Raw genomic sequence first — 19172 nt, 5'->3', positions numbered from 1 at the left:
TGATTGTATAAATAATGTAGGGTTTTAGACTTGTAACTCTTATCTTGTGTATGTTTTGGAGATTAGGGTGTAAATGCAATTCCTTATAGCCTGGAGTTTGACTAAAATACTCCATACTAGACATCATTTCCCATTCTGTCTCCACATCACGTTCCCCCATCATCACCCATGTGATTCCTCAGGATCATAGAACAGTGCTTAGCCTAGAAGCGTCGACAAAAAAATGAAACTAGTATACTTCTGAAATCCGCAAAGCACTTGAGGCTGTAGCAGGTATAAGACATTTAGCATACAGGTTTGAAAGCAGTAGATGTTAGTGCACCAGGGGAGCAAAGCAAGAGGGAGCAATGGTATCACCAGGCTTTTGTATCCCAGAGTAGCAGGGAATATGTTATATTAAAAAGGTCAGGTGACCCAAAAAGCTTTTACCCTTTTTCAGGCTAAGATTTTGTGGTTGTGGGTTTTTTGGGTAGAAGGAGGACAAGGCAAAATTAGACTTTAAAAAAAAAAAAAATATTGTTTCATTGACCTGTGGTTTATTTTCTGATTTTTTGCAGTGATGAGACTAACCAAACCTACTTTATTCACTAATATTCCTGTGACTTGTGAAGAGAGAGATTTGCCCGGTATGTCTTTTCTACTGACTGATTATTATATACATATTACCGTGTTTAAACAATGTGAGCATCTGAAACTTACATGTCAGAGCAGTCTTATGACCTCCCATAGACAGTAATCTGAAATAACAATATACTTTATGTTTGGTAATGGAAAACACCAAGGTGCACTCTACAACTCTTGACCTACAACTTTGAAAGCTTGGTGATGAAACTGCAAACATGTGCCCTCAAAGTCTGAGTAATTAACACACAAGATGGAATGCAGTTGTGAGAGTGAAATGTGTAATTGTAGAAAGTTTGGCGTTACTGTGTTCTTTATCTGGAGAAAATGCCCTGGTAATTAGAACCAACACATGAACGTTCTATGGAAAATATTTTGCAGGAGTCACTGCTTTTGAGTTGTGTTATGCTTGGTGTGGTCAGAAACTGGAAATCCCTGGGTTATTTCCCAGTAATAGTTGCAGTCTAGAAGTATAAGAAAGAGGCAAAGGAAAGATTCAAGAAAAGAGGATTGTCTGGAAATACAAGGCAAGCAGGGGAAGACAGTAAGTGAGGTTGATTAGTTCTGTTATATAATGTGCTTTAGTTGGGCAGAATTTGCCTTACAAGTTTAATTTTTATTTGAGCAGTGCCTTTGGGATTGCACCATTCAGTATGTATACCAAATGATTCATTGAACACAAGTGCCTGGAAGTAAGTTGTTATTTATAGACAGGCCTATAGATACGTATTTCATCCCTAAACAAGTTGGTTGTAAAATAAGTGTGTCTTAATCATTTATTAAGATGTAATTTATTTTAGTGTCATAACTTAAATGTAGACAAAGCTTTAGACAGCACGTATTTAGATATTTGGTATTTCTACAGGTAATCTATTTAACCAGCTCATGAAAGATGATCCTTCTACTGTAAAGGGAGCAGAAACTTTGATGCTAGGAGAAATGCTGACTTTGCCTCAAAATTTTGGGTAAGAATAAGTTATTTAACTGTAACATGAAAGGTTTAGGATTCATTTAATGATAATATGTTCATTACTTTTCTTTCTTTTTGAACATCATTCATTTTGAACAACATCACATGTGCAGGCATTTTTTAAACAGTCTATGGCTTGATTTATAATGAGACATAATATATAAATGTGTGCTACCCAATGTTCCTTTTCTGTAGCCTGACTCTGAATGTAATAAAAATTGAAAGTTGAAAGGAATCTGCAGCTGTAGGTGAATTTCTAATGTAATGCACTACTATAAACCACATCTTTTACTAACAGAGTTTATTACAGTGATTTTTGTATATACTGTAAGCCATCTTATTCTTCACAGATTTTTATCTAGAAAAAAATTCGGATTTATTTGTTCTCTTTTTAAGTTGTCTGTCTTAGGAGGATGACATTTAGAAGTATAAGTGTGAAAATACCAATTTACTTCTAGGATTTGATCTGGCAAATGTGTGTATGCGTATGTGTGTATATATATATTTCTTTTAATTAGAATTTAAAGGGATTTCAGTGAAATGTTCTGTATTTTTTTTTTTAAATAACTGTTACTAAACATACTTTTTTTTTTTTGTAAACACAGAAATATATTTCTGGGGGAAACGTTTTCCAGTTACATTAGTGTGCACAATGATAGTAATCAAGTTGTCAAGGACATACTGGTGAAGGTATGTGAAAATAAACTTAGTTACTGGATTTATAAAAAATAAAATATGTTGAGTATGTTTTCTGACAATATCTTTTATGTTTTATGCTGATATATAGACTTTAGGAAGTATATGTCACTTTTTCCAATCTGGAAAATATACCTGGAAATTGGAAACAGTAAAACATAAAAATAGAAATGATGACAGAAATCTTTAAAAATTAAAATTAAGAACTATGATTGGATTAAAAGAAATGAATATGTTATAAAATTTCTCTAGAGAATTGGTGTAGCAAAACTTCCACAGCTAAAAAATTGCAGTTGTATTTGCTTCCTTGTACTTCCGATACAGTCATCAAAGCAAGCCTCTGTAAAGCATGCATTGACTTGTATTTTGCTTGCATTTCGAATGCATTCTTTTCTAGAGCATCTTTATTTTGCATTTTCTGTTGAAAAAATATTATGTTGATAATAAAAATTCCAGAAGTTATTGTGGAACTCAATGCAAAAAATAAATGGAGAATTTATAAGCCGCATGTTAAAGGATTGGACTGTTTATATGTACTTTAGAACTTGTCTTTAGCTTTGACATGTATCTCATCATCTTCACATATATTTATATAATATGTATAAAAGTATGTAGGATACAGAATGCTCAGTGAAACCTAGTATTTTATACCAGAAGTTGTTTTTCTTTAGATTGCTTTAAGCATCTGCAGTTCTAACCAATGCTTTGTGTTTCTGTCCCCAGGCTGATCTTCAGACAAGTTCTCAACGCTTGAACCTTTCAGCTTCGAGTGCTGCAGTGGCAGAACTTAAACCTGACTGTTGCATTGATGATGTGATCCATCATGAAGTAAAGGAAATAGGAACGCACATGTAAATTTAAATTTTTCTGTGATTAAATGAGCTTAAATGATACTGCAGCACATGCATGCAGTTCTGTTGCTGCTTTGATATAGGCACAAAATTTAAGGTAATTCAAAATTTTTATTAAAAAATTTTTCTTTCAGCTTAGTTTGTGCAGTAAGTTACACTATGCAGACAGGAGAGAAGATGTACTTCAGAAAGTTCTTCAAATTTCAGGTATTGCATGAAGTATTATACTCTGCTTTTAATAAGTGGGTGAATCTGGAAAACCCATTTTAAAACATTTGATACTTCAGAGGCACTTTTACGTACTAAAAATCTGTTTGACTTCTCAAAATGAACCAATAAAAAAATGTCGCTTCACATGAACTGATGGTTTTTAATTACCATGCAGTTAAACATTTCAGCAATAATAAACATTACATCTTAGAAATTTTATTTCTTTTTTAAGAAAGAAAAATCTACTCTTTAAAAAAACCCTCTTTATGGCAGCCAGCTTTATGATTATTTTTAAACAGAATAAGTATTGTTCATTCTGACTTTGAAACATCTAAATTTTGACTTTAGATTGTAAAATTCTGCTTTTTCTTCTAGCTTTTTTAAAATTGGAACTCAGTTATTCGGGTTTTTTTACAGAAAACTAGGCAAAGAAGCCGAATCTGTTATATCTGACTAATATCCACAGAAGTGATTGATATAGTTGAAACCTTTTGTTCCACCACACAAATTTCAAAACCTGAGATAAGAGTAATTGAGGAAAGTAGGTAATTATCATTATCTGTGGGCTGGGTCTGGCAGGAAAGAGTCTGTTTTAGCAGTGTATTTAACAGATGTTTATTTTTTAGAGAATTATGATGAGACTTGGATAACTGTGGTTCTTTCCCATAGAATGGAGGATTAGGTGACATGCTTTACTGAATACATTTTTAGATACTCTCACAGAGTATCTGACAATACAGGAACATATAATTGAGACCTGTATCTTTTGCAAAATTTCATTGTGCTCTTTTCCAGTATTCTATCTAGATACTTCAGAAAAAAGCATTTTGGTCTTTAGAAGGCTAAATTGCTGTGCACTACAGAAAAGAATCCCCAAGTGCTGTTAATACTCGTTGGCCTTAAAATGACAGGTATTAATTAGCTCGAGGTGTTTCCAGACAATCCTTCAGAAAATCATTTCATACGAATTTTTGTGTTTTATTTCCTCTGAACCCAGAAAGTCTGCAGTGTTTCTTTGTCTTTATTGTAGCCAATTTTCATCTTTGCGTGTTTTGTCTTGCTATCCTTGTGAAACTGTTTCCCTTTCAATTTCTCCTTTCTTTGTCCCCCTGGAGTTCAGTATTCTGTCCCTCTGTCCCCTCTAGACTTTCTTTGATCACTAATGTGTGCATCTACAGGCTTCCAGTTGTCATCTTCTCTCCCTTCCCTATCTTTCTCCTTGCCAGAGTTTTGTTCAAGATGTTGGTTTGTCTCCTTTAGATATTATATGAAAAGTTATTTGTGCACATCTTTCAGGGGTCTGCATGCAAGTTGTACTTTCTGTGGTTTTTAACTGAATCTAACAGAGACAACTTTAATGTCAAAATAACTAAAGCCAGCCATCTGTTAAATTTGAAGCTCTTACTTCAAAGAAGCAGCATAAAAATTTCTCAAAAAGTATATATACACTTTAACACCATTTTATAAGTACTTTCTAATTCATTATGAGAAAAACACTTCACTGAGCAATTTTGGTTGTTATTTTAAAAATTTGACATGGAGACACCAGCTTGAAAATCTGAAAACAGACAAAAAGAAGCAAAAACCATTTTCTCTGACACATTTTCAACTTTTTTAGTTATGTTTTCTAGGATCTTTTAAGTTAAACTGGTGTTACAGTGGGTTTTAAACAGCTTCTTTTTCAACCATTATATGTTGCTTAATAATGATCAAACATGCTTTTTTGTTTCAAAGCCTTCTCAGTAATTAACACGATTATGTTTATTTGGAGAAGGAATGATGGTTTGGTGGTGTTTTTTTTCAGGGGGAGAGGGTGGGGGGTTAACCTTGAAATAATTATTTGATTTTTACTGGAAAACCACTTGAAATTTACTGGAATGAATGGAAAGATTTTCTTTATCATAAAGAGAAAACATTTAGGGAAAATAATAAAAGCTCACTGGAGCAAAATATTGGGCAGAAAAAAACACTCAACTAACAAAACCTAAATTAAAATTCTGACTTTTTTTTTTCTGAGTAGAAATAGTTCTGATTACTTGAAAGATTTGAACATTATGCCTGTTATAATGCAAAAATATCTGTGAAGACTGCTTTTTAATCTTGCATTTTTCAGAGCTAAAGAATTTGTTCACAAACTTGAAACTTCAGGGGTCTCTCAGGATGCAATACACATATGTGAACAAATGGAAAGTTCACCTATGTAAAGGGGAACTTGTCTTCAGCAAGATAGCTTTAATTCGTTTTCTTACAAGTATAATAGAAAATTATATCTTTCAGTTACATCAGTTTATATCCATTTCATGTTTCAATGTGTTAACTGTAGTGGCTTTATGCCCAAAACTCAAGCACTTAAGAGACAACACTTTATTATCACCTTTTATATAATCAAAGTGTTTTCTCTTTCTGATTTAATCTCATGCGATTAAAATGATTCATTGGCTTTTTTATTTCTTGTAACAGTTGCATTTTCAAGAAGGAAGTGAAGCCTGATTAATGGTTTGTTCTTTAAGCTAATCACATATATAGTTCACTATTTCATTTATTTTTAGAGAAACCCTCAGTAACTTTTTGCTGCAGAGCACTGAAGGACTTGTAAATATTACATGCTTCTTGCTCACTCTTGAAAGCAAGTGCAGACCACTTCAGGATGCAAGATGGATGTAATGTTAATTTGAAGATATAGATCTACTTAATGCACTGGATTTGTCTGGTTTTGTAAGAGGCCAGTGCTTAGGTGGAGAAGTATTTGTTTTCAATCTGAGAAACTGTTCAGTAGCAGAGCAGTCAAGTGTGCAAATAAGCAGCAGTGAGTATATACTCTGAATTGGGAGGTTTTAGCTGATTGTATCATACATTCAATTATGCACCTGTTCTGTAAGTTGAAGAAGAAAAGTAACACTTTAGTAAACATCCTAGTGATTCTAAACAGTTTATGCTGAAGTTGTCTGAGAAACCAATTGTCAGTCTGTCTTTCTTCCATTTCTTTCAGGTTCTTAAACCACTAGATGTGAAAACCAAATTCTACAATGCTGAGGTGAGAGCTGTGTATTTGGGTTTGTTTTGGTGTGCTGGGTTTATTACTTCACATGAGGTGGTTAGATTAAATTCAAAGAGCTTCTTAAGTACACGTTTCTGATAAAGGTGATTAGTTCCAAAGGGAAAAAAAATAGATGGTGGGCTTATATAATTTAGTTTAAAAATAAGACATACTTCTGATGAAGGGGGAAAGAGATGTAACTAAGGCAGTCATATCAGGACCTTAATGCAATTGCTTGACAATTTTTATGTATTTTCCACTTTCCCATGAACTCAAATACTTTCAGCTATTGCTTCTATATTTAGTCTGGTAGAGTACTTACTGTAGGGAAGATTAATTGTTCACAAAGCAGATGATTATTTACCAGGTTGGGGGAATTTAAATTTCTCCAATGTAAATACGACCTCTTTGTTCAATAATTTAGTTTTTAGGTTTGTAACAGTTAGACAAAGTGCTTCAAAATTAAATGACCTTACATATGCCTTGTATATTTATTTGGACATAGATAGGCATCTGTCTTTGGCTATTTATGGGAAGAATTTTAACTGAAGGTGACACAGACAGTGGAAACTCTTACAAATTACATAGAGCATCCTTTTTATTTGTAGATATTCCCTGTGGATATTAATATAGGTCTGTTTTGGGTATAAACTTCCATAATATCTCATTACATAGGAAGTTAGGACATTTATTTTCATCATTATCACTTACCTGTTTTGTGATAGTGAACAAGTAGCTTAATTTTGTGAGTATTGTATTCTGTATTGCTTATACAAAGTTCAGACTGGTACTTGCAGAGTACTTTGAGAGCTTCTGTTATGAGTATTAACTTTTTCTATTACCATAATATGGTCAGCTATTACAATGCTAGTCATTTGGTTGAAAAACCTTTATTAGTATTCTTAAACAGTTTCTTGAAATAGTTTAAAAGATACAGAGAAGCTGTAGATGTTTTATGTTGCAACGAATAGTAGGTGAGAGAAAAAAGACCCAAGTGTCAGTAGGAGGAGAAGAAAATCTGTGGAATTTTGGCAACTTGAAAAATAACTTGTGGTATGCTAAGTAGAAAACATTTTGCTCTCCTGTTTGTTCTTAACTAAGCAAATATATGTACTACAAATTTGCATGTAGAGAAACAGAGTCCGCAATATCTATATAAATATCTATATATCCATTATAGTCACACCTGAGTTCATCATTGAAGATTATGGCTATAGAGGTGTGAAAGGTGTATTTCTTTCCTTTTGTGACAGTATCAATAGAGAAAATGGGAGAAATAACTGTTAAGAATTTCTGGTCTACAAATGAGGACTCCAAATGCAAAGATCTGTCTTGTTCAGAATTGTGCAGGAAATACTTTCTCTCTGCTGTGAATGAATTGCATGTAAATTATGAGACATTTAATATATAATGTGTAATTTATTTAGAGGGAGAATAAATCCTGGCATAGGCCATAATCGATTTAAATGTCATAGTACTGAGGAAAACAGAAAAACATCTTGGTATCTAGGCCACAGGCTTCATTCCTTAAGGTGTGATGAGGTGTGAGATACCAGAGTAGGGTTAGAACATAAGCACATAGCACTGGTTGAGTAACTGGTGTTACTCATATATGAGAATGTCAGGAAATGTCTCCTGCTGTGATTTAAGAACAAAAATAATCCTAAAAAAACAGGTAATTCCTCTGGGAACAAAATAAACCTTCATTTTGTGTGTGGATTATATTGTTTTGAATAGAAGATATGGGGTAGGTGAAAGAGGTATAGATATCTTAAATGTTTCTGGCTCTCCGTACTTTTGAGTGTAAATTTTGTTTTGTGCTGAAACACTTCATAATAAATGGAAATAAAAAGCTTTTAAAGGTAAATTTTGGGCAGACTGACATAGGTCAAAAGTATTCTTACAAAATTGTTTTACTGACTGACCTTGATGAAGGACTTAATAAACTCCAATTCTTCAATTAGCCACCAATTCCTCATGATAAAGATCTGTGAGAAGCTTTGGTGTCTGAGCTGGTTTTTGTGGTTTTTTAATTTTGTTCCCCTATGTCACCCCCTGTCACCCGCCCCTGTAAAGGTTTTAAAAGGGTGCTCTGATGCCTTTTTTTCTTCCAGTTCGGGAATTTATGCAACTCCCATTACCATAACATCAGTATGATAAAAAAACTTGTAATAATCTTGGATTATATTAACTGAACAATTTTCATTTGCCTATCAAACTGATACAGTACCATTCATATTTCATTTCTGAAAGTATGTAAAGTGCTCCTATGTGTGTGATCACAGAAGTAAAAAAATACCCTTAAAACCCTAGAATTAAGTCTTTGGTTAGATGTTGCACATGATACTCGTTGTCAAATCACCAAGATCTTCATTCTGAATATTAAGAGACTGTTATCCTAGGGAGCTGGGAGGAAAAAAAAAATTGGCATGTGAAAGTTATTAGTTAAGTGAAGGTCTTGAAGGGTTGACTAACTAGTTAAACTGTTACCATTAAATATTACAGATGTGATACTATCTATTCATGAAGTCTGTCACTAAAATTATTTTCTACCAGAAACTATAATCCATAATTTCATTTTTTCTAAGACAAGGAATGGTGCTGAACCTTAATTTTCTTGCTTGTTGCTTATATTGCAGTAACATCCAAATCAAGTTGATTACTGAAATTTGTGCATAGAATGCATGCCCTGTCGCCATAACCTGCTTCAATTCTGGAATTGAATTACCTGCCCCAGCCTATAGGAAGTCTCTAAGTGATTTTTGGTGTGCCTTGGAAAAGGCTCTGTAAAAGGTTCTGTCCTACAGACATGCACAGGGAGACAAATAATGCAGACACTTAAAAAAACAAAGTTTGCGATTGAAGTTGGGAGTTTTGGAATGATGTGTGTTCAAAAAAGAGTTTTTCCTGATTGTTATACCAAATTTTGTTATAAGCTGCGGTATTGTAGCCTTGCTAGAACACCTTAACACGTTATTTTTATTTTGAGGCTTTATATATGTGGATACTTCTCATTATCTGTAAAATGGCAAGACTGTTTTTCCATTTCATATACAACCCATTTCATGGATTTAAATTCAGGACAAACTTCAAACTTGCTCAAAAACTAACTTTGGGGGGTGGGGACAATTTGTTCTACCGTATCTTATCTGTGACTTGTGTGCCTTAGGCCCTACTTTGGATTGGTTCTGAAGCAAAGCTAGTAAACCATGTAACCATACTAGCTATAACTTATTAGAAATGTAGTTGTCATCTTTGTTTGCATCCATTTTTATTTACATTTCTGTCTTACTAATGCTATCTTGTTTAGATGGTGCAAAAAAAATGCAGAAATGCATTTTGTTTGAAAGTTAGCTTCCTTTTTCTTTAACATTTAACCCTAATTTCTCTAATGTGTTGTTTTTTTATTTTCCCATTAGAGTGACCTCAGTTCTGTGGTAATTTTTATTTTTTTATAAATATGTATGCTTTTTTAATTGCCTATCTGTCTCTGTGCTTGTTGACATTCTTTTAAAAACATAATGGAAAAGCAATGTTTGTTCTGCATATCATGAACGGATGTTTTCTCATCTTTGTATGTGCAGCTAATCATTTAAATGGTTAGCTCTTTCTTTAATACCCATTGTTGAAACTGAAAGTTGACTATTACAGACTGTTGCTTGTGGGGGTCCTCCTATGAAATACCTCACCAAAATTTGGCTAGATTCATTATTTGAAAACAGGAGTTAATCCTTATAAAATTTTACTGCTTTTTACCCATAGAAATGTAGGTTTTACTACAGCAGTGCTTGTGTAAGCTGTAACAGAACTTTTCACGTCTGGTTGGTGGAGACAGTGGGTTTGAGGAGAGAGCAGCAACTGGATGTTCTTCCTTTCACTAGCTGGAACTGCATTTTCCAACCTTTAACTGCATGCAACAATTGATGAGTTAGTATGATACTTCTGTAGTCTGATTTCGCTTTAAGGTGTGCCTTGTATTAAAATAAAATGCATTCTTCTGAAGTACTTAAGGTTTGGGGGTTTTTTTAAACCATATTAAAATAATTTAGGAATAACACGAAACTAACTTGCTTTTTCATTATGCTGCTTGTTTTTTCTTTTCCCTTTCAGATTAGCTTTTTTTAAAATTTCTGCCTTTGGTTGTTGCATTGAAAACAACTAAAATTTGGGTAAATGGACACTTTGAGCAATGGATTTATGGGATATAACCAGTATGAATTTAAGTGACAGTCAGTCAGTCAGTTAGTAGTAATGATTATTGCAAGCTCTGTTTTGGCTGAGGTTATTTTCAGCTCCTTCTGCAAGTGTGAGGTCTGTTGGTAATCCATGAAGCTCGCACAGTTTTTATTACAATATAGATATGCTATCATCTGCTTTGTGTTTAGTATGTTTATATGGCACAACAAATAGTTCCAGAACCATTCTGCATTTCTCCTAACACAATCCCTTTTCAGACTAAAAATATTTTGACTATTTTGTCCCACTTTTATTTTGTAATTTACAAGCAGGACTCCGTTATTTGTACAATGAAGTAATTTGTTTAGACTGATTAAAAAGAAACTGTAATCTTCCTTCCACCTTTCCCATTAAAATGCCTTTATTTAAAAAAAAAAAAAATCATAGCAAAATACCTAAACTGCTTCATACTGAATTCATAGAATAGAATATTTCAGTTGGAAGGGACATACGACGATCATCTAGGTCAACTGCCCAAATCAATAACTCTCTTGTAAATGTAGATTTGGTACACATGTACCACCACCCCTTTTTTTTTTTTTTTAATTGAGATTTCTTTGGTTTCCTTTTTAACTCCTCCAGGGGCTCAGATCTGTGATTGACTGAGCCTTTCATAATTATTCTATCCTGAGATTTTAGAGCTGCTAAGCGACTTCACTAGTCTGCAATTCCACAGAAGTACTGAGGCAAGAACACCTTTAGTTCCATATTTTTTCAGCTTCTGAAGATTAACAGTCTGTATGTTTCATTCCTGTACTAGAATTGGTCCTTATATACCATTTTCAGGCATCAGCTTCATTTAACAGATATGTCTTACAGGATGTTTTGAAGGTTAAATAGTTGGATGCATATAATATTGGTAACTGTTGGCATGATGCAGCTGAGTGAGAAGAGGCTGGTTTTTGATTTTTAGCTAGTTCAGTGTTTCATAGTAATAATAAAACCTCAGAGCATGTACCTGAACTATCTTACTTTAAACACACACACTTAGTTTATTTATACAGCTTGATGCACTAGTAATCTGACATGGCGTGTTGTTATGCACTGCAATTCCTTACCATTTACTCTTTTTCTTTTTTAATAATTTGGATTAAAAATTGAGTTGCTACTGAGTTGATGAAAGTCTTGGGAAGTGGTGATCTGATGCATTACAAATAAGCAATAGCTAGAACATAGCAAATTTATCCCACATCCATTGTTTGGCAAGATACCTGTTGACTAACACTTTTGCTCCTATTGTTACTGGGATTAAGGTTTTTTCTTGCATTAATTAATTTGATTTGCAGGCATGAACTAAACACATGTGACTTTATGTTTTTGTGTGATTTTTTTTTTTTAACAAGAGGAACTGTCTACTCTTTAATAACACTAATTACATTTTCATGAACTTGCCCTTTTGGTTTTTTTCAGACAGATGAAGTGTTTCTGGAAGCTCAGATTCAGAATATCACTACCTCTCCAATGTTTATGGAGAAGGTTTCTTTAGAGCCATCTATGATGTACAATGTTGCAGAACTGAACACAGTTGACACAGCAGGGGAAAGGTATGTTGATATTCAGCATATTTGGCTTTGAAATAATTTGTACTATGATTTCATAAGATGTAAGTGTTACAGTTGGTTGTCTGTAAGAGAAGGATTGTACTTATTTGCTTGATTAAAAAGTAAAATTCTTATGTATTCACCTGGAAAAGCTGTTAAGAGTTTTCTTTGTATAGAAACTGTTCTTAAAACTTTGTAATTCTTCCTACTAGAGAAATTGCAGTCTTAATCTCCCAATAATCTGTATCATGGATGACATGGTAACATGGCAGTAAAACATACTACTTTTTCAGTATCTCTTACATAAAATCTAGCCCACATCTGGTTCTGACTTGAGCTGTGTATGTACATTTAGCCTTACAGGACCCATTTGACTTGTCCTTGCTTTCTTCTAGTAGACTGGCATCTTTTAAATGTTCTAATCAAGATTTAGCAAGGCAGAAGTCAAGGCAAATCAGTGGAACAACCTTTTAGGATCTTAGAATGTAAAAACTTGTCACACTGAAATAAATTAAATGTCATTTAGTGTCAAATAGTAAAACACTAAATACTAGAAGAATTGTCTACTGTGTTCAGTAAACTGTTGTGGATACAAAAGCTTGTGATATCTGGTGGAAGTTAACTTTGGCTGTTTGTAGTTGTTTGGGTTTTTGGAAGAGGTGATGGTTGGGTGCTTCTGCAGGCTTAAATGAAAAATTCTTGCCTGTTGAAGAGTTCACTTGTAGTGTAGTGAAGCACTGTTCTTACAAAGTGTCTGGATCCACTGTAATGGTTCTTGTGCTGAACAGGAATCTTAGGCTCATGATGCTGAGATTTAGTGGGAGGGAAACGAATAGCAGAAGTAAAATTACCAGCACCGTTGTCTAAATGCTAAGATGACAGATAATAAATTATAATGTAGCAAAGTGGATTTCCACCTCAGTTGTCTCTGGCTCAGATGAATTGGGGTTTTTTTTCCCCTTGGCCCTTGATGCTACATGAATTCTAGATTGTTTTCTGTTGTGAAAACACAAAAATAATCTATGTGTTTTACCATTAATAAAATACACACAAATTAAGACTGGTGAGGGATAGGAAGAAAGGTTGGGTTCTTAAGTCTTCTTAAAAATAACTTTTTCAATTAAAGCCCAAATTTTTTTTCTTTTAGTGAGTCAACTTTTGGCTCAAGGACTTACTTACAACCTATGGATACACGTCAATACTTATACTGCCTAAAACCGAAGCAAGAATTTGCAGAGAAAGCTGGAGTAATAAAAGGTGTAACAGTGATCGGTAAACTAGACATTGTATGGAAAACTAATCTGGGTGAACGAGGAAGGCTGCAAACTAGCCAGCTCCAAAGAATGGTAAGTTTCACTCAAACATCAATTTAACTTAGCATCCATTTTTAGGGCAACTCAATGAACAATATAATAATGACTTGAAGGAAAAGTTCAAGCTGCTTACTTTTGGGACCTCATTCTGAATTTACATGCTTCTATACATATTTGAGAAAGTTATTTAATACATTTGGTCAGTGAAGTGTGGAAAAAACACTATTCCAAGGGACTGTAGCTAAACAAAAGTGTTCTTGTTCCTTTTGGCCATGTAAATGGCTACAGTTTTGGTTTTCTTGAGGATGTGTTTTCTGGCACATAACATGCCTTTCTTTTTTCACAGCACTGAACAATATAATTTAATTGATTGTGCACTTGAATTGCCAGAATCAAGTAACCTACCTAGCAAAATACTTTGGTTAGAATAAAACTAACTTCTTGGATGCCATTTGGCAACAAACTTTTCTGAAAAGCACTGACACAAGAACTCCTTTAAGTGTGCCAGCTGTTGGCACAGAAGTCCGCTCCCTAATTCATTCAGACATTTTAGCTTCGAGTAATAATTTTTATGTATAGGATAATACTATTTATCTTCCTGTGTCCACAATTTTGATTTAATCTGTTCTGTTCTGTTTGATTTAGAAATCTTTCATGAATTTTAAGTTGTAATTAATAGCTTGCTTAAGTTGGCTACACAGCCTGTTCACTCTAATGCATAAATCTGACTTGCATCTTTTGAATTGACAATGGTGTAATACGGAAGAGAAGTGAAAAAGCTTTGACGATTGAATCTTAGTTTGAGTCTGAGTTTACAAAGTTTGTAACTGGGTCTCTGCCTCGGTCCCTCCCTCTGCTCCCACTTGTAGTAGGATTGAGCAGTTCTGCAGGTAACTCGCATTGACTTGGAAGTAGGCAAGCAAACTAAAATCCTGGAAATTCACAGCTAAATCACTATAACATTCTCTTTGGTTTTAATTGAGGCGTTTAGTACGGTATAAACCCATTAAATTAGAAACTTCCCTTTTTTCTAAACATAGTTACTCCTGTTACTTGGAAACTTGTTACTTGTTTTTTAACTAATAAACTGTCTCTACTGACCCTTCCTATAATTTCTCTTTAAAGACAGATATTTTTTTCCCTCCCTAAATCAGTATTCTCTCTGCATCCTTTCTTGCTGAACCTTTGAGAATTGCACTCGAAACACAGTGGTGATTAACACACCTCCACACTTGAGGATTAGTTCTTGTCACCATCATTGTTTTGTGCTAGTAATTAACAGAGAAACATGAGCTATTTTATGTGCTTTGAGCAACATCTGTCTTTGGAAAAGCAGCAAACAGTTTTGGGGTTTTGTTTTTTGAGTTGCAAAGCAGCTCTGTAGCAGGGAAACCTTTTTGCAGGACAAGGTTGTGAGACAAGACACACACCAATATGGTTAACAGTCAAGCTCTGAAGTTTATTGTAATGAAAACCAAGTCCTTATATTTTCTTGTACATTCTAGAAATAACAGCAGATCTGTGTGTTGCTCTAGCACATGCTCATTCCAAAAACTAGTTCCTCTCAGCACTTTCGACAAGGACTACTAACTGTGTGCAGCCGGCAGAGAAGTTTCTACTTTGTTATTTCAAAGAATCCCTTCTTATTGTTTCTTCCCTAACAAGCACAAATACTTTCGCTTTTAGCCGTTGTTAATCTAGACGCCGTTAGTCTTCTAACACAAATGCATCATTAATTTAGATGTCATTAATCTTCTAACTTGAATGCTGATGATACTTTTACACTGTCAGTGACACAGCAGGTTTTTGACCCGGCATACGCACCCACACAGCTCCTTTTCATCTTGTCTTTTAAGTGCTACCAGATCATTTCATTTCTAGGCTTTTTTTACTTTCCATCATTTTCCTCCTAATCCATTTACTAGCCCTATAATCATTGTTTTCCCCCACAGGCCCAGAATTTTACCTGTCTGTGCCCCTCTGTCATTGTTTTTCAGATCAGGAATGCACTTTTGAAACAAGTATCCTGGATCACCCTCACATGCCATAATTTGGGTTGTTTTGTGGAGTGGTCTTGGAATTCACAACTACATTTTCTGGCGTGACAGTAAACCAAACAGATGTGTCCACAGTATGCCAAGGGTGCTCCACTTTCTCACAGGCATTTAATCCAGGACTGGAGTAGAACCAGTCCAAAGTTAAAGAACATTATTCTTGAGTAGCACAAGCAAGGAATGTCTAGTTGATTCCATACTCTGAGCCATTATCTAATTTTTAGATGAAAACTATGTTCCTCCTTCTGATGTTACTGTAAGGCCTTTACCATCAGTTCTTGTAGGTATCTCATTGTTATGGCCAACAGGTATGTATGTACTGGTTTAGGCCTTCTCATCTGCCCTGATCCTGCCTTGATTTGGTCAAGTGCTGCTAAGTTTATTCTAGAAAATACTGCTTTTACTGTTTGGAGTTTATGTATTTCTCTTAAAAGAGGAGTCTAATGTTATGGCAAACTACCTGTTGTCTAGGGAAACTGGGCATAATTTTTCCATAAGACTCCTTCCTTCCCATCACCTAATATAGCCAAAGAATGTGTGTCCTCTTCCAGTGCTGGATAATTAATTCTCTTTCTTGAAGAGTTATGTTGCTCAACTGGTCTGAAGTCTCCAGTTTTTTGACTTCTCTTTGGTTACTCTAATGTCCAATTTAATATGCTTTTTAAAATGTCATTTGTCTTCAGTCTGTAATTAACTGTATATGACTGAAGGCTCATCCCAACCTGTCAGTCACTGGCTTTCTAGACCTCTTTGGGAATATCTTTTAAGTTGTAAATGTAACTTACTACAAGCATCCTTCTATAAGCAGAATTGGAACCTGTCACAACTAAGCCTAATCAGACAGAAAAAACTTTTCCCTTGTTTTTTCTTTACAATCTGTTATTTGTGGGATTCAAACGGTAAAGCTTTTTATCTGCAGGTTACCACCTTGAGTCAGCCCTGGTTGGTAGTAACTAGGATATTTATCATAGGTTTGTTAGTAGACCATATGAAAGTGTGTTTGGCTCTTGACCGAACTGGATAGTTGACAAGTGTTCATATCATGTGCCTTTTTAAACTGGTGGCAATTATTTTGTCAGAGGCTTGGAAGACTGAAATGGCAAGGAGAATGAACAATCTCTTTTTTTTTGATACGGAGTAGTGGTGGGTTTTTGCAGAAAATCTGTACTTACGTTGTCCATAGTATATCTGTTACCTGCCTAGCAGAGATGTCTTAGAATAAAGCTGATTTTCTCAGGAACTGTGTATCGGTATTTTCTAAGGACATGAAATACCTGAAAAATTTAGTAATAAATATCATCCTTGCGTAATGAGTTGTTAAACCTATCAAGAAGGTGGTCACCACTAGTGGATGGAGCAGTGCTGTGATTTGAGTACAAATCAAAAGCATGAAGTCTTCTTTTTTTCTGATTTTTCTGAAGATTTCTGTCTTCTTTCTTCAGATTCCTCTTATTCAAAGCTTGTTGCAGTAAATGAAAACTTTAATAGTAAAAACTTCAGCTTTACTATTCAGCATCTGAGAATATACCTTCTTGTACCTTCTCAGGCTCCTGGTTATGGCGATGTAAGGCTTTCTTTGGAGACAATACCAGATACCGTAAACTTGGAAGAACCTTTTGACATTACATGTAAAATAACAAACTGCAGGTAATGGTATCATGTGATTCTTGTGCTTTTTCCTGAGTGGTAAGTGGTAGCTTTGTTTTATTTTTCAATATTTTCTCCTGAAACAACTCAAACCTATACTTTACTGAGTTGTAGCAGCATGAAACTACTTGAAATACATCTTTGGGATTTTGAAAAACCCAAAGAAACAAAAAAGCTTCCATCATGATCTGTTAATACTAATTGCAGTACAGGACTGCCAGAAACCTGTAGTGGTATTCCATCGAACTGACTGCAGTATCATTTAAGATTCCACCCCAAACTTAAATCACTAATCTTTGTAGTTCTTACTTAATTGTGTAAAAGAGTGAGTGTGTATATAGGATTTTTTAAACTACAATCAGTTGTATCAGAATAAACAATGCCATTTATATCCAGTCTGATTTTTACCTCTAGTTCTGTACCACTGCTAGAATACATGCTAAACATGATCACCGTAGTCTTTGGTACATCTTTATCCATGTTTTGACTTGATTTGTGTTTACTCTACGATCTGTGGTAGCCCTTTATAAAAGGGTTGCAAAGTGACATGTAAACAGTATGAATAGAAGTTGAAGCCAGGGACTAAAGCATGTATCTGCTCTGCAGATCTTCTCATTTAAATCTTGTATTCCATATAAAATTTGAGCAGTATTATGCTGCCCAGTATTGCTAAACCCATGACAGGATGCTTGTGTTGGACAAAGCTATATGTAACTGAAGTACTGCACATTACAGTAAATCTTGTCACCTTGCACTTATTTCTAAATGCTTGATTAATAGTAACCTGAATAATAAAGTAATCAAGCTTTTACATGTCTGCAGTCCTTGAATGCTTAAAAAAAGCCCATGGGTTTATTCTTTTTTTCAATTTCCTTCAGCAGTGAAAGGACTATGGATCTGGTTTTAGAAATGTGCAATACTAATTCCATCCACTGGTGTGGAGTTTCAGGAAGGCAACTTGGAAAGCTGCACCCAAGTTCATCACTCCATCTTGCACTTACATTGTTGTCTTCAGTGCAGGGATTGCAAGTAAGTCTTTATAGCATAGTTTGTTATAAAATAGCTGGTTTATAAGATTAGTAATTCTTTCTAGTAACAACTCATAAATATTTTCTGTTTCTAGAGTGTCTCTGGCTTAAGACTTACAGACACGTTTTTGAAGAGAACATATGAGTATGATGATATTGCCCAAGTCTGTGTAGTTTCTTCAGAAGTCAAACAAAACTGAAGAAGAAATGCTGTATTTCTGCTGGGCTTTTTATTTTTTGGACCAACTTCTTGATGTTTTTGTAACCAAATCATATTAAAACGTGTACAAACAAAACAAAATCCCTATATATCTATAAATGCAGCTACTTATTTAATTTCTCTGAGCATTTTTGAATGCTTTAAAATCTTGAAAACATGCATATGCATTTATTGAAAATAAAGCCTTTGAAAAAAGTGTCACTCTAGCAAATTATATTACATTAAAATTACTTCAGGGTAAGGGGGTGAGATTGTATGAAATAGTAGCACTTTGTACTTATTTTTTGCTATTCTAATTGTTTTTTAAATATTTAAACATTTTTTAAATTGTGGTTCTGACAAAATTGCTTCAGTTTCAAGAAACTGACCTTTTACAGACAAGTTCCTGGAATCCAAACCCCTAAAAGATGTGGCAGTGTATTTGAATGGTACCTGCATAGCCCTAAGAACTGGAGCCTGATAAAGGTATGAGTTGAGAGTGCAGCTGGCACTGTTTGAGGTGCTAGCAGCTAGAAAGCAGAGTATCAGCAAAAGAATGTGCTGGTTGTGGCTCAGTCTTTGGAAAGGATTTAATACAGCGAATCTGTCCCAATTAGCTGCAGTCTTGTGCAAAGCTGTGCGTCCCTGCAATACAGGGCATGCTGTGAACAGGCATGTTAATTCTCAATTAGTAGGGAACTGAAAGCTAAAATAACAGAACACAGTCATTTTTTATTGTTAAACTGAGGAGATGCAAATTATTCTTCCC

General features: G+C 34.5%; 1 protein-coding gene across 4 annotated transcripts; it reads left to right on the top strand.

Annotated features, from left to right (window-relative positions):
• Positions 1-499: 499 nt before the first annotated feature.
• Positions 500-18708, top strand: TRAPPC13 (trafficking protein particle complex 13). 4 transcript variants are annotated; one of them, XM_026865395.1, is made up of 12 exons: positions 500-626; positions 1487-1586; positions 2197-2281; positions 3011-3138; positions 3273-3345; positions 6338-6382; positions 9805-9822; positions 12032-12165; positions 13310-13508; positions 17076-17176; positions 18058-18205; positions 18300-18708. In XM_026865395.1, the coding sequence occupies exons 1-12, from the start codon at positions 560-562 to the stop codon at positions 18402-18404; spliced, it is 1203 nt and encodes a 400-aa protein (XP_026721196.1). In that variant the 5' UTR covers positions 500-559; the 3' UTR covers positions 18405-18708. The 4 variants fall into 4 exon arrangements, with proteins under 4 accessions (XP_026721196.1, XP_026721195.1, XP_026721197.1 ...); XM_026865394.1 differs by having other exon boundaries at positions 18055-18205; XM_026865396.1 differs by lacking the exon at positions 9805-9822 and having other exon boundaries at positions 18055-18205.
• The last annotated feature ends 464 nt before the right edge of the window (positions 18709-19172 follow it).

The sequence above is a fragment of the Athene cunicularia genome (genome assembly GCF_003259725.1).
Source record: "Athene cunicularia isolate RWA chromosome Z unlocalized genomic scaffold, athCun1 chrZ_part1, whole genome shotgun sequence".
Lineage (NCBI taxonomy): Eukaryota > Metazoa > Chordata > Aves > Strigiformes > Strigidae > Athene > Athene cunicularia.
This window is presented reverse-complemented; position numbering and strand designations above follow the sequence as displayed.

Coding starts and splice junctions, on each gene's coding strand:
- TRAPPC13 (XM_026865394.1), top strand. CDS start 560: ATGAGACTAACCAAACCTACTTTATTCACTAATATTCCTGTGACTTGT. Junction 1,587..2,196: donor ACTTTGCCTCAAAATTTTGG/GTAAGAATAAGT, acceptor TTGTAAACACAG/AAATATATTTCTGGGGGAAA. Junction 13,509..17,075: donor CTAGCCAGCTCCAAAGAATG/GTAAGTTTCACT, acceptor GTACCTTCTCAG/GCTCCTGGTTATGGCGATGT.